We start from the raw sequence: 13,539 nt of genomic DNA on the forward strand, positions 1-13,539 counted from the left end.
TTTTATAAGCATCTATACCTGATACTTCAGAGGTATAACTGATGCTGTGAGTTTTGTTGATAGAAATGGAGCTTTTAAATAAGACTCTAAGAACATGGTCAGGGGGCAGCAGGGCAGGCCCTACGAGGAGAGGCTACGGGACCTGAACCTGTTCAGCCTCCACAAGAGAAGGCTGAGGGGGGATCTAGTGGCCTGTTACAAACTAGTCAGGGGGGACCAGCAGGCACTGGGGGAGTCCCTGTTCCCCGGAGCACTACCAGGAGTGACCAGGAATAGCGGTCACAAGCTGGCAGAGGGGAGATTCAGACTAGACATCAGGAGGTGCGACTTCACAGTCAGGGCGGCTAGGATTTGGGACCAACTTCCAAGAGAAGTGGTGCAGGCTCCTACCCTGGGGGTTTTTAAGAGGAGGCTGGACTCTTTCCTGCCATGGCAGGGGGTCGGACTAGATGATCTGTTCAGGTCCCTTCTGACCCTAGAAACTATGAAACTACTGATTTAAACCATATGTAACATATAAGAGTTTCAGAAGTTAATATGCAAATGAATTACTCTCCTGCAGGTACCAGATGAACTATTTCCTAAATTATGGACCAGTTCCTTTTCTCACCTTGGGGCACAGTTCTGATACTCCCTCCTCCCCAGGTCATTAGAGAATCTAGTCCAAAGTTACTAAGAATTCCTACCTGTTGTAGGGAATTAATGTAAAAAATGCTCATTAAAAGGGAAGATGGCACTGCTCATTATTCAGAGAACGCTAATGTAAAATCTGCCTAGCAACGTGATACCAAGCAATAAACCAGCTCTGGGCTAACCTTCAGCATTATATGTATGAAAGCAAGAGGAGCTGCCAGTGTGGATTACAAAAACAGACAATCATCATCACTTTAGACACACTCCTGTCATCTCTTTGATGTAGAGACAACAATCTCCTCTGAAAGGAGAGACAGGATTGGAGAAACTTGATTATGCAAGCAGGACAGGTTTGGAGAAAATGATTTCTTTAAACTTCATGAAAAAGGCTTTTTCTTCTTTTTTTTTTAAGCTTCAAATACTTTTTCAGGCTTTTTATCCTGTGACATTGGCTAGCAAAAGAAAAGAAAATAATGGGCTCCAGGCCTCAAGACCTGTCACTATATATATGAAAAAACTAAGCTAAAGCAAAGAGAGATTATTAAAAAGATTCAATGAGCTGGCAGTAACAGACTATGAAAGAACTGCTCTGGCTTGCTTTGATTAGGAATCTGCCCTGTACAGAAAAATACATACAACTTTCTAAAGGGATGAAAGTCAGGCCCTGCTCCTGGAGCATTTGTGTATGTTGACACTGAACATTATTAGTTAGTAGGACTACTCATGTGCTTTAGCATTTGATGGACTGGGGACCACTTGAGGGATTGTATTTGTACTGACTGTTTTACTTCTCTTCTCCCTACCACAGACTTGTAAATTTTAGCCCTTTCTGAAGAGATAAAATCAACTAGCTGTATTAAAAAGATACTTAATCCACAATTAGAATTTCTGGGAAAATTCTTGTGCTTCCATTTGAGTTTCACTCCAGTAACTGGAGCATTAGATAGGCATGAGAGCTGATTTTAAGACAGATAAATTCCTAAATGATGTAATATCAGGCAGTTATAAAATCAAGGACTAAATTCATTAGGAACCCCGCACCACCACTTTGCAAATCATGTCTTCCCCAAGTTAATGATCACAGTGATAAACTACTGGAGAGAAGTCTTTTAGTGTACTTGCACCTATAAATTACTTCTAGGCACAACAGAATGGTCCCAGAGAGGACAAACAGATAAGCAGAGCTCCTGCTAAGATGCCAGTGACTTTACTGCAAATTGTCTCTGCAAGCTAAGAGACAAGCAAAGAGCTTTGGCCTCTTTACAAAGAAGTCTGGCTTCTGTGCAACTTTAGTTCATTGTGCCTGGTTGAACCAACTTTGAGTTACAGCAGGAAAGTTTTTGACCCCCTCCCAAAATTGATGAGTTAAAACTGAGTGTTTACACATTTGTATATTGTGCAAGTGATCTATAAATGGAAGGAAAAAAAAAAGGAGAGTTCCATATAGAAGATAAAAAGAAAAATTCATGAAGTTTCAATTATATATATACTTACATATCTGGCATGGTTTTCCCTGGTTCTTGTAGAACTTCTTGTGTACCTTTAGGTATGGGTTGGAAGTTCTCTTAGTCTTTAATTATAAATCCAGTGTTCAACTATTTTAAAATAAAAGCAGGAATATGGGGTGGGAGTTTGGGCTTATTCTTGGCTCAAATCATATTTGACTGTATTCCTGTGATATTTGGAAGAAACCAAAAATAGAACCCATTGTCCTACGGCCTAGGCACTGTACAAAGAGAACAAGCAGCATCTGCCTTGGCATAAGCCTACTAGGGCTGTGTGAAACTTCGTTAGCCAATTCGATTCAGAGGAGATTCGGTCCGACTCAGCAGCCAAATCTCCAAATTGGAATTGAATCAGAAGACCCATTTAAAGGTCAAACAGATCCAGAAGCCTCTGAATCAATTCAGAGAGATTTGGAGATTCAGCAATAAACTAAACAGGCAGCAGTCCTCAGCGCTGGCCACAGCTGCCTCCAGCTGGTAAGTCTGTTGCAGTGGGTAGAAAAGGGAGGAAAGGGGCATGGGAAGTGGGGGCGGGGGGGGCACATCAATGCCCCCACAGCAAGGGAGGGATTGGGCTGGGGCTAAGGCTGTAACAAGCTACCCAGCTGGTGGGGGGGACGCGCGCAGGACTCGGGGAGGGGGGCTCCCGCCACAGCACACCACTGGTCCAGGAGCTGCTCTTTGGGTGGCTCCTCCAGTGGCTCTTGCCACTGGTCCGGCAGGACTTTGAAGCGGACGTGTGCTCCCAGATCTGCACAGGGCGAGCTGGGCCGGGCTGTGCTTCAGGCAACTAGCCTCAGCTGCCTGCCGGCAGAGCTGCGATCCATGGGGCGGGTAGAGCCAGGGTTGCGTTCCAGGCAGCTAGCCCCAGCCCCAGCCCAGAGCGCAGCCCTGGCTCCGCCCGCCCCACAGAGTGCAGCCGGGCAGCAGGGGCTTGTCACCCAGAGCACAGCCCTGGCTCTACCCACCCTGCAGAGTGCAGTGGAGTAGGGATTATGGGGGGGCTGCAGCCACCCTAAAATTCCCTATAGCTCCTACTGCCAGCCCTGCCCCAATCCAGGTACACTGCTCGCCCAGCTGGGGCGCGGTGGGGTGAGGTGAAGCTCTGGCTTGTCTGGCAGGCACGGGGTGGCTGGAGCGGCTTCCATCGCTGCGTGCTACTTGTCCAAGGCAGCACAGCAGCACCATTCCCCACCTCCCCGCCCGCACTGCATGAGTGACAGGAGGGCATAGCCCTTACTCCCAGTGCCTTCCACCGCCCATCTGGAACACAGCCCGGCCCATCCTACCCCACGCAGATCTGGGGGCACACGCCTGCTCCCATGCCCTCCCAGACTGGTGGTAAGAGCCACCAAAAGAGCAGCTTCAGACCAGCAGCACGCAGTGGCAGGAATCCCCCTCCCCAAGTCCCCCACCCTCTGCCCTGGCTGGGCAGCTTGTCCTAGCACCAATCCCTCCCTTGCTGTGGGGACATTGATCTTACCACCCCCCCCCAGTGCCCCTTCCCTCCCACCACAGTAGATTTACCAGCTGGAGGCAGCTGTGTCCCATGTGGAGGACTGCTGCCCATACAGTCTATGGCCGAATCTCCCAATCAGCGCCAAAACTCTGGATCTGAATCGAATTGGGACAGTGATTCAAATCACCAAAATCGGCTGAATCTGAATCAAATACCTGCTGCCTACCAGTTTTCCAGTGGCACAGGATTATAAGAGACAAGGGGTAAAATGCTGCAAGCTGCCTAGGGATTTTTTTTTACACCATTTCCACTATTTGTACATGAAAGCAACACCCCCGTTCTGCAAACTTTCCCACTGTGAAGGTTGTATTTTTTCCTTATAAAACTTGAAGCAAAACTAGCATGTTGTAAGGAAGCCAGACCAAGTACGTGCATCGTTCTCAGACTGTGTACTGGAAGCTCTGCATCTGCAGGCACTTCAGTTTAATAAATTATAAATATTAATGTTAAATATTAGGGCTGTGCAAAATGGCACCATTCCGTTTTGATGGAACAGCATTTCGTTTTGATTCAAAACTGCTGTTCCATTTCGTTTTGTAAGGTTTCAGCGTTTCGCCCATAGGCTATAATGGGGAAACTTGAAACTGCCTATATATAACTTTGTCATTTCTGGCCTGATTTGGATGAACCTTGCAGGAATGGTAGCCCCTTCTGAGGGCACGAAGCCTGCCAAGTTTCAAGGAGATAGGTGCAGGGATTTCAGGGAAACTGCACCTCAGAGTCTTGAAAGCAAAAATCTTATGTCACATGTGTGTTAAGCCACAGTGGGGTCAAAACTGCAGGCTTGCTAGGCCCTGCTGAGGCAACAAAGCCTGCCATGTTTCAAGGAGATAGGAGCAGGGGTTTGGGGAAAACTGTACCTCAAACTACAGACCAGCAAAACTCATGACATTTCGCACAGCCCTATGTGTTAAGGCACAGCAGGGTGAAAGCTGCAGGCCTGATAGACCCTGCTGAGGCCACGAAGCCTGCCAGCTTTCAAGGAGATAGGTGCAGGGGTTCTGGGGCCCTGCACTTCTGGCTGCTGGCAGGCAAAACTCGTGACATGGGTGCTTGTTGGACTGTGTCTGTCTTGGGGGACAGGGGGGTTAAAACTGCAGGCCTGCTAGGCCCTGCTGCAGCCAAGAAGCCTGCCAGCTGTCAAAGAGATAGGTGCAGGGGTTCTGGGGTCCTGCACCTCCAGCTGCTGCCAGACAAAACTCATGACATGGGTGAGTGACAGCGTGTGTACGTTAAGATGTGCCCTCCCTCAACTGACACCAAGGCAGGAAGCAGGGCATTTCAAACAATGCTGCCACCTTTGCAGCTTCTCTATCCCTCCCCCAGAGCACTGGGGTCGGAAGGGACCTTAGGAAAGGATGACAGTCACACTCGCTTCATTTCGAGGCTGTTTAGAAGCTTTCTGTTTCATTTCTATTTTGCGGTTTCAAGCTCAAAACAAGTAGAAACGGTGTTGAAACAAAACTGCTGGTAAAATTTTGCACAGCCCTATATTAAATATGTTTACAAATGTTCAGTTCAGTAGCCCATTTCCTATTTCAGCATTATACATGCTCTATTATAGCCTTTCCCTATGCACATTTTTAGGGTTAGTAATATCCTAATTATGTTAGCTGTAAGTTTTGGCATGAAGAGTTTTTCTGTGTGGGAAGAAAAGAACTGTTTGAAGCTGCCAATTAGTGAACTAGCAAGAAAACCCAACTAAAGTGAAAAACAGAAGCATGAATGACGCATACCCCCGGTGACTGGTGGGGCTGGGGAGAAGCAGGCATGGTGGTGGGAGCACAGTGGCGGGGGTGGGGGTGGTGAGCACCAAGGGTTGGCAGCCACCCACAGACACCACTGGCAGCAGCAGCCAGCAGTGATCACTGACTGCCTGCAGCTGCTGCCAGCGGTGTCAGCAGCAGGGGGGTGGCAAGCAGCAATCGCTCACAGGTACTGCTGCAAGTGTCAGCAGCACCTTTTTGTAGAGGTTGCACTGCCACACTCAGGGGGTGCATATGCACCCCCTATGCATTGCCAGGGGACAGCAGTATGGATTCAATGTTGACCTGTAAACCAGCTATCTTTCTGGGATTCCAGATTTTCTTGGAGATAAAAGGTGCAAATATCAATTATTCCAGTTTCAGAATGACTGCCAATAGAATTTAAACTTTGTTTTATATCAAGGTTGTTTGCTAAAATGAGGAACTGATTTAAACCAGAGTGTAACTTTTTACTCAAACACACAATTCCACAGGGAAAGGGAGGCTTGCATAAAACACTAGGCCCTACTAACATTTTGCCACTGGAAGCCCCCTGTGCTTCCTGAAGTTTATAGCATCAAGAGTATAGAGGCCACTACAATCAGGATGTTATTTTCATTTTTATTAAAAACTTTCAAATTATAAAGTGGGAGATTTGTCACTTTTTTCTAAGTGAAGAGAAGCTCTTGTACAGAAAGAGGCATTATTTGAAAGAGAATCTGTTGTTTATTTGGAGCAGAACTATTCTCTGTGCTATCCTGTGTAGCCCAATTGGGTTTATTGAAACTCCAAACATTAGACAGTCACCCTAATTGTGGTAACAGAGTGTTTCAAAGGAGTTCAGTTTATTAACATGTCTCACATGCTCTTTTTTCTGCTAATCAAAAAAAAAAAAAAGGCTGATCCACTCCAACTATCCACCAGAACATCTTAGGAGAACAAAAATATTTTTGTCATTCACTTTACACTGTGCTGTAAAAATCCCTTAAGTTTTCAGCCTATAAGCAAATGTTTATATTCCTGCCCTCAAGTCTTTGCAATGAAACTGAACCCACCCACAGGTACAAACATCTAGTCACTGCTTTGTCTACTTGGATCCTGTAGAGAGCAGAGCAATCAGTCCAGATGATGCACTTATAGACAGAATGTAGTTTCTGTAGGGAAAATGTTAAGGATTTGAACTTCTGTAAATGCCAAAACACAACACTTTCGAAGTAAACGTTCAGTAGTAATTTGAAAAGCAGCACGTGAAGTGGTGTTTAGCTGGATGGGAATTTTAGGACATACTACAAATACCATGGCCTGAAGAAGGCTTAAAGACGGAGACTATTTTGAAATAAATCAAACCCAAATATATTCCTGGCACTAAGACATTTCTGTATAAATGTTAACCGCCTCTTGTTACTTTACAAATAGTTGTATTTAATTGAATTGTCAATACCCAGACAGTTTCTCTATACCATCCTTCTTCACAATACCTCTGAAACTTCCAAAGCCACATGCATATACAATGGGAAGGTGCCCTGGTATGCTCTGCTTGATGTTCTTATCTAATGTCCCAAAGTCAGCAAAGAGAAGTACAGTCAACTCTACATGCAATCAAATAAACCCTCAAACCCACAAACAATTAGGAAACTACAAGACTATCAAGGAGAGGCTTATGGTAGCAGTTTTCAAACTGTTTTTATGAAATAGTAAAGGATACACAGTGGGGTTGAAATTCTTCAGCACAAAAAATGAAGCAATGATGACCAAGACCAGAAAGAGAGTGTTGTTGTAGAAGATGGAAAATGTTGTAGCTTCATAATCTGCAACTTCATTTTTCTTCCACAGAATTCTATACAGAAATATAATCAGAGTCTTAAAACATTTCTAGATTCATTCAAATCTGAACAAATACACCACTGTTGCAGTACCCTTTCACAAAAGAATCATTCTTTATACAGCGCCAGTAAAAAAAAAAAAAAAAAAGCCTGGGAAATCTCTCACTAAAAAACAAATTCTCATGAATAGGGTGCTGGGCTTCCGAAAGCCAAAATGGTGTCATATTCCTGGGCACTGAAAAATAAGCCAACTGTGGTGTTAAGCATGTTTATGATGCATCTCAAGTAATAATATTTCATATATGCTGGCATGCCAACCCTAACTACCTACAAGCTGCTACTCTGAGTTCAGTTAAAGTACTCAAATTATTTGAAGGAATACAAAACCTATTCCTGTACGCTACAAATCAGGCTTTTCTAATATACGGGTCATACTCAGCCACCTACCCAAAAGGTCACAAACTTTTATCAAGTTATTAACGAACTGAAGATATGTTACTTGTCAAATGGTATCAGTATGGCTGGCAAGGTTTAAGGGCTCTTGTTCTTTTAATAAATGGCTTGATTTTCAGAGGTACTCTACACTTCCAAAGAGTCATTAGTATTAAAGCTGTTTTTAATCTAGCAATAAAATACCCCAAATACACACATCATCAAAATATTTAGGCATTAAATAAAAATTGAGAGCTGTTTATGCTTAAAGGCCCTTAATCATCACTTTCTTTCAATAACAACTGCTCTGCATGTTTTTGTTTTTCTTTTGTTTCTTCCTTTTTTTTTTTTTTTTTTTTTTAAAGGTCCACCAATATATCGGTCACATATTGGACTGGCACCAATAAAAGGAAAATTAACATTATCAGCAATTGGCTTTTTTGGGCCAGTGTAGCCGATAATGTCACCACTAAATTCCGCTTGCACGTGGCCAGGAATGCAGGCCAACAGCTTGGTGAGCAGCATCTGGCCAGTAAGTCAGCGGGGGGGCATGGTAGGGGCCAAATATGACTCTGGCCCCAGGGTCACATTCACCGTCCTGCCTGGGCAGTGCCTACCCCTGCCCCATTCCCTCCTTCACCGTTAGGGCCTCAATATGCCCTGCCCTCCCATGCGCCTTTCCTCCCCCCCACCCCTTCTCCCGCCACAGATTTACCAGCCAGATGCTGCTCTCTAAGCTGTAGGGCTGCAATCCTATAAACTAGCTATCATATTGGTATCGGCCAATATGGCTGGTTAATTGTCAGCCATACTGGCCAAAAAAAAATCTTTACTGGTGCACCCCTAATACTTTTTAATGGATTCTTCAGACTTAATTTTAGGAAAGCTATTATGAAGCTGCATTTTTGCCTTATGTTGGGTTTGGCTTTTTTCCCTTCATTCAAGGACGCAGCTTGTGGTAATAATTAGTACTAATGCTGCATATAGTATTGTAACGTACTGAGTAGAGTTTCAGTTTACAACTGTACCTCACCTCAGTAAAACCTCACTGCGGGCTCTTTGTATTCACCTATAAACTCTCACTGACTGCAAATGGCTTGGCACAGGGATGGTCAACCTGTGGCTCCGGGGCCACATGAAGCTCTTCAGAAGTTAATATGAGTCGCCTTGAATCTTTGCACAAGCACATGGTGACCAATGGAAGCTGGTCACTGTGTGCTTGCGCAAAGATTCAAGGAGACGTATATTAACTTCTGAAGAGCCACAGGTTGGCCACCCCTGGCTTGGCAAGTCACAAAGCAAGAGACAGTGTGTAATATTCTAACATAAGCCTTGAATACATCATAAAACATTATAACAAGAATCAAGTATTACCTCTCATCTTTCTCCTTTCGAGACATCTTCCTATTGTCTGCCTCAGAAAGCTTGCGGGTGACTTCTTTGGAAACAGCATCTTCTCTTTTCTGGGCTACTCTGCAAGGAAATGTAAGGAATTCATTCACATCATAATTAAAATAGAAAAAAAAGAAGTAAGTGGAATATAAAAGCAAGTGAAAACATTTGGTCAAATGGCTGTCAAATGGGCAAACATTTCCTGCCCTCCAATTTAAGTTCTTGTGATTTTATGTATTATAGGCAACAACTTTAAAATCAGTGTATATACTGTTACACACAGCTGTCCTGGGGATTGCGGGGGGAGGAATCAGGGTGACCATCCCAGGCCCCCCAGAGCTAGGCAGAGCAGCTGCAGCCCCACCCCTCACAGTGTTAAAGGGACCTTCCACAAGCTGATTTGCCCCAGGCCCTGCAACCCCCTACAGTCATCTCTGCTGTTTTGAGGCAGCAATTATTCATTCGGCTGAAGATGCTCACTTCTAAACTAATCTATGTTTCTGTATTGCTGCATAGTGTAAATGAGGTGTGTCACACAAAGGCTTGCAAGACTACCAGACCTTACAGGATGTGGCCTGTCACAGAATTCAGGGCCCTTCAGCCCTGCATGCCATGGCCATCAGTGGTGAGCTTGGCTCACTGGCTGCCACTGCCCCCAGGATCCCTCCCCAAGAAAAACCCTGCTCCTGGTCCCCACTTCCTAGATCCCTTGCCTCCGATACACATGCCCCAGGTTGGATCTGGCCCATGACGAGCCCTACCATCTGCAACTGGCCCAGCAATGCAGGTGAGTTCGATACCCCTAGTGAAAACCATTACAGTATGTAAATTAAAACTGTAAGAATATCTAAAAAGGGAGCTGACAGTTTGACTCTGGTCAGGAACTCACCAGCTGAAAAGTACACGTGGGTATTTAAAAAATCAGTTTAGTCAGGAACCAAGGGCAATTCAGTGGCCGTCACAAGAGAATGGGAAGGCACTGAAAAGCAGCTCCAAACCCAAGTCAGCTCTACCCCCCCCTCCCAAAAGCAAGGGCTCTTTCAATTCGGACCTATACTGAGCTTTGGCACAGCAGAGGTTTGCTGAGACACCTCAAGCAGCACCAGGAGTGGGGACTGGCCCTCAAGAGCCTCTGCCTTACTAGATTCCCCATAAGCCCTTCAGTCAGTGCTGCAGGCCAGGTGGTGTCAGCAGCACAGTGGCATCAGGCACCCTCACCTGGGGAGCTGCCCACTCACACAGAAATAACACTGCATCAGTCATTCTCGAACAGGGGAGCTGGGGCTGGGGCGCCCTGGGCTGCCCTCCACTGCAGCAAGCATGAGAAGAAAAGCAGACAACAGCAAAGGAATTTGGAGTCCAGCCCACTGTGGCGCTGCTCTGCAAGGCAGCTGCCCCTTTACTAAGCAGATTAGTTTGGGGGCTGCTCAATTCAAATCCGCAACATAGAGGTGCTTCAAGCTCTGCGAGGTTGAGGCCTGCAGCAATAGTTACGAGCGCATGGGGAGGGTGGCCTGGCTCCAGCTCCGCTCCCCTAATCTGCTCCTCTCTGCAGCAGCTGCCCTACCCTGGCCCTGCTCGCACAAACACCCACAGCCACTTACTTGTGCTTGAGGACAAACTTGACGTTCTTGTAGGCGAAGGCCACCAGGTAGGTGCTGACCAGGGTCATCACGCTGTACAGCACCGCGGACTGCACCAGGTCCATGTGCCAGATCCGCCAGTACAGCCCTGCGGAGGGAGGCTCGTCAAGCCAAAGGAGACCCGCCATGCCACGACCCCCTCCCCCGCGCCACCTCTCCATGCCCCCCCATGCCACGTCGCCGCCCGCGCTCACAGATGGGGATGGCGGACACGATGAAGGCATTGCCGAAGAAGAGCGCCGAGGACTTGGCCGAGAGGTTGCGGCTGAAGTCCTGCAGGAGCAGGTCCTCCTCCGACTGCTGCCGGGCCCCACTGCCACCCTTCGGAGCCATCATGCAAACCCGCCGACCGCCGGATGCCGCCTGCGCCAAGGCCCCGTCAGCGCGCAGGGCCTGACGGGCAGTGCTTCCGGGGTCGCGCGACTGCCGCCCGCCACGATTGGGCCGCTAGAGGAGCCCAGTGTGACGTAAGGCGGGGGGTAGCCAGACGCGGCCACAGCTACTCGGGTACTTCCGGGTTGTCCGGCTGGCTACGTGGACGCCATTGGCGGGGCGGGAGGTGCCTTGAGAGGGGGGGCCCCGAGCTGCCTTGAGAGGGGGCGGGGCCAAAGCCAAGGGCCTCGCGCCGTGGGCCGTATGCAAATGAGCGGTGGTTATGCAAATCAGGGGGTGTGTCGTCCTGGTGGCCTGCTGCCGTTTTGTTCCGTGCGTGTCGGCGGCGGGATGTGGGTTTCTCTGTTCCTGCCTGCCGGCTGCGTGGCAGTCCTGCGGTTACCTCACAGGTCTGCACTCTGATCCTGGCCTCCCGGCCTGCTCTGTGCATAAGCCATACTATATTGAGCAGATTCTTTTTGGTGTTGGGTGGTGGAACCGGAGCGTGCTCCATCCACTCCATGCATTGACCTGGTATTGCAGTGCTTCCAGGACCGGTGCAAAAAAAAACAGAAAAAAAAAAAAAAAAGGCAGTCCTGCTGCCGGCCTCATAGGGATGTTTGCTCACGGACACTTTTAGCATATGCCTTGTGGTTTCCCCGCGGAGTTCGGCCCGCTCCTTTGCAGTGCGCGTTTGAGTCAGTATTGGCAAATACCGCCTTGTCCGCGAGATGGCACCCTAAAATTTCTGCGAGAATAGGATTACTCAAGCAAGAGAGAACGTGAATATGGGGATTTTCACTTGCTTTGATAAAAGAAACAACGAAGCAACGAAATATCCGTGAATAGTGCCGTGTCTCTGCCTGACTGAGCAGGGTGTGAATGTAAGGGGTCAGGGAACTTCCTGTCCCAAACAGCTGGTGACGCTGAGAAGTGACTCGAGTGTGGTGGAGAGCCGGGTTGTTCTGACGTTGGGCTGCAGCGCCTGGCTGTGCTGTTCCTTGTGCGCGTGCACTTATTCCGTTCAGTTGTTTGCTGAATGCGTTTTGCAGCAGTGTCACGTGTCACATTCAATTCTCATCCCGGGACTGTGGGCATTCAGAAGAGAGAGCGCTATTTGGAGAGATTATCTTCCCTTGACTGCTTGCGTATATAAATCTGTTTTATTAAATCCAGCCAGGCTAGAAAGATCATGTTGCAAGTGTGGGTTGCTGTAACTGTACAAGCCATGTTTAAAAGCGTTTTAAACACAGTTATGTGATGAGGCCTAGAAGGGTTTTGTCTCCAGTTTGTAGAGGCCTTTAAAGTAAGAGCAGTCGTATGGTATGCAGATAACTTTGATTTATTTGTTTTATTTGGTCCACTCATGCCGTTTGTTGGACCCTAGAAGAGAGACGTCATGTGGTAGATCAGGACACACCTTGGTTTGGGACCCAATCACTGCATGGTCACATCCAGAGGTATTAAAAAATTTTTTTGTTTCTTTTAGCACAGGGACAAGGCCCTGTCTTTGTCATATTCTGGAACTGGAATAAAATCCTGCAAAATTCAAGACTGTGCTTAGGTTTAGAAGTGTGGTAAAAGTAGAGCTGGGGAGGGTTAATTTATACCACAAGAGCATACCAAACTCTTTAACCATGTTGGGCAGGCACTGTTGTAATAATGGAGTTGTGACCTTGCCACACCAAGGACTTTCATTACATAGACAAGAACTTTTATTTGAGCCTGTATATAAATAATTAAATGAATTCAGATCTCTGGAAGGTGCCTTGGATTTCAGTTGAATCATTCTTTTGTTCTTTTAGCTCCTTCTGTCCAAGCGCCATAAAGTACTTCATCAACATCACATTATTATAGTTCGTAATGCTTCTTTGGAGACAAGTTTATATAAGGACTTCACGAATTACTGATGTGCTACCACTTCTACAGTGAATCACAACAGCTGTTTAACAGTACATAACCATGCTGTACACGGCTTTGGGAAAAGAATTCAGTATCGTGATAGAGCAGAAATAATTTAGGTAAAAAAGATGCATCTAATTCCAGGATGGGAGTTATTCCAAAGACACCCCAACCTGAACTCCAACTCTTTATGAAAACTGGCATGGCTTTTATGAACACAGGCAATCAGTTTGTTTTGTTTTATTTTTGGTACTGAAATATAGAAAATCAAACTGCACAATTGCTAGAGCACTGTCTAGTGTTGTTCAGATGGAAGAATGACACATGATGAGTGACACCAGCTTAAAACCAACTACAGCTATGAAGTCCTTGAAATTTTCCAAGTACTGACCTGGCCTTGCCCTCCAAAACTCAGTTAAATAGTATTTTGCTGTCAAAATAGCCTGTGTTAAAGGAAGTGCGTATCCCATACCTGCTTCATTGCATATGATAGATTGCAACTCTAACTGTTGGCTTTGAACAAGCCTTAAACCTTCTACAAACAAGATTGAAAAAATGATCTAAATTTATAGC

General features: G+C 46.5%; 1 protein-coding gene across 1 annotated transcript; it reads right to left on the reverse strand.

Annotated features, from left to right (window-relative positions):
• Positions 1-6,003: 6,003 nt before the first annotated feature.
• On the reverse strand, positions 6,004-11,075 carry SSR3 (signal sequence receptor subunit 3). Its single transcript, XM_019532632.1, has 5 exons — positions 10,887-11,075; positions 10,654-10,780; positions 9,032-9,130; positions 7,108-7,239; positions 6,004-6,556 (listed from the first exon to the last, which is right to left on the reverse strand). Exons 1-5 carry the CDS (start codon positions 11,026-11,028, stop codon positions 6,490-6,492), a joined length of 567 nt encoding a protein of 188 aa, XP_019388177.1. The 5' UTR covers positions 11,029-11,075; the 3' UTR covers positions 6,004-6,489.
• Between the last annotated feature and the right edge of the window lie 2,464 nt (positions 11,076-13,539).

Source organism: Crocodylus porosus, unplaced genomic scaffold (genome assembly GCF_001723895.1).
Source record: "Crocodylus porosus isolate Cpor-Errol unplaced genomic scaffold, CroPor_comp1, whole genome shotgun sequence".
In the NCBI taxonomy this organism is placed as follows: domain Eukaryota; kingdom Metazoa; phylum Chordata; order Crocodylia; family Crocodylidae; genus Crocodylus; species Crocodylus porosus.

What these genes read in the sequence shown, in the direction of transcription:
- SSR3 (XM_019532632.1), bottom strand. Translation starts at nt 11,028, where the DNA reads ATGATGGCTCCGAAGGGTGGCAGTGGGGCCCGGCAGCAGTCGGAGGAG. An exon ending in CGTGTCCGCCATCCCCATCT is followed by an intron (nt 10,781 to 10,886) that starts GTGAGCGCGGGC and finishes CTCCCTCCGCAG; the next exon opens with GGCTGTACTGGCGGATCTGG. An exon ending in CGAAAGGAGAAAGATGAGAG is followed by an intron (nt 7,240 to 9,031) that starts GTAATACTTGAT and finishes ATTTCTGTATAG; the next exon opens with AATTCTGTGGAAGAAAAATG.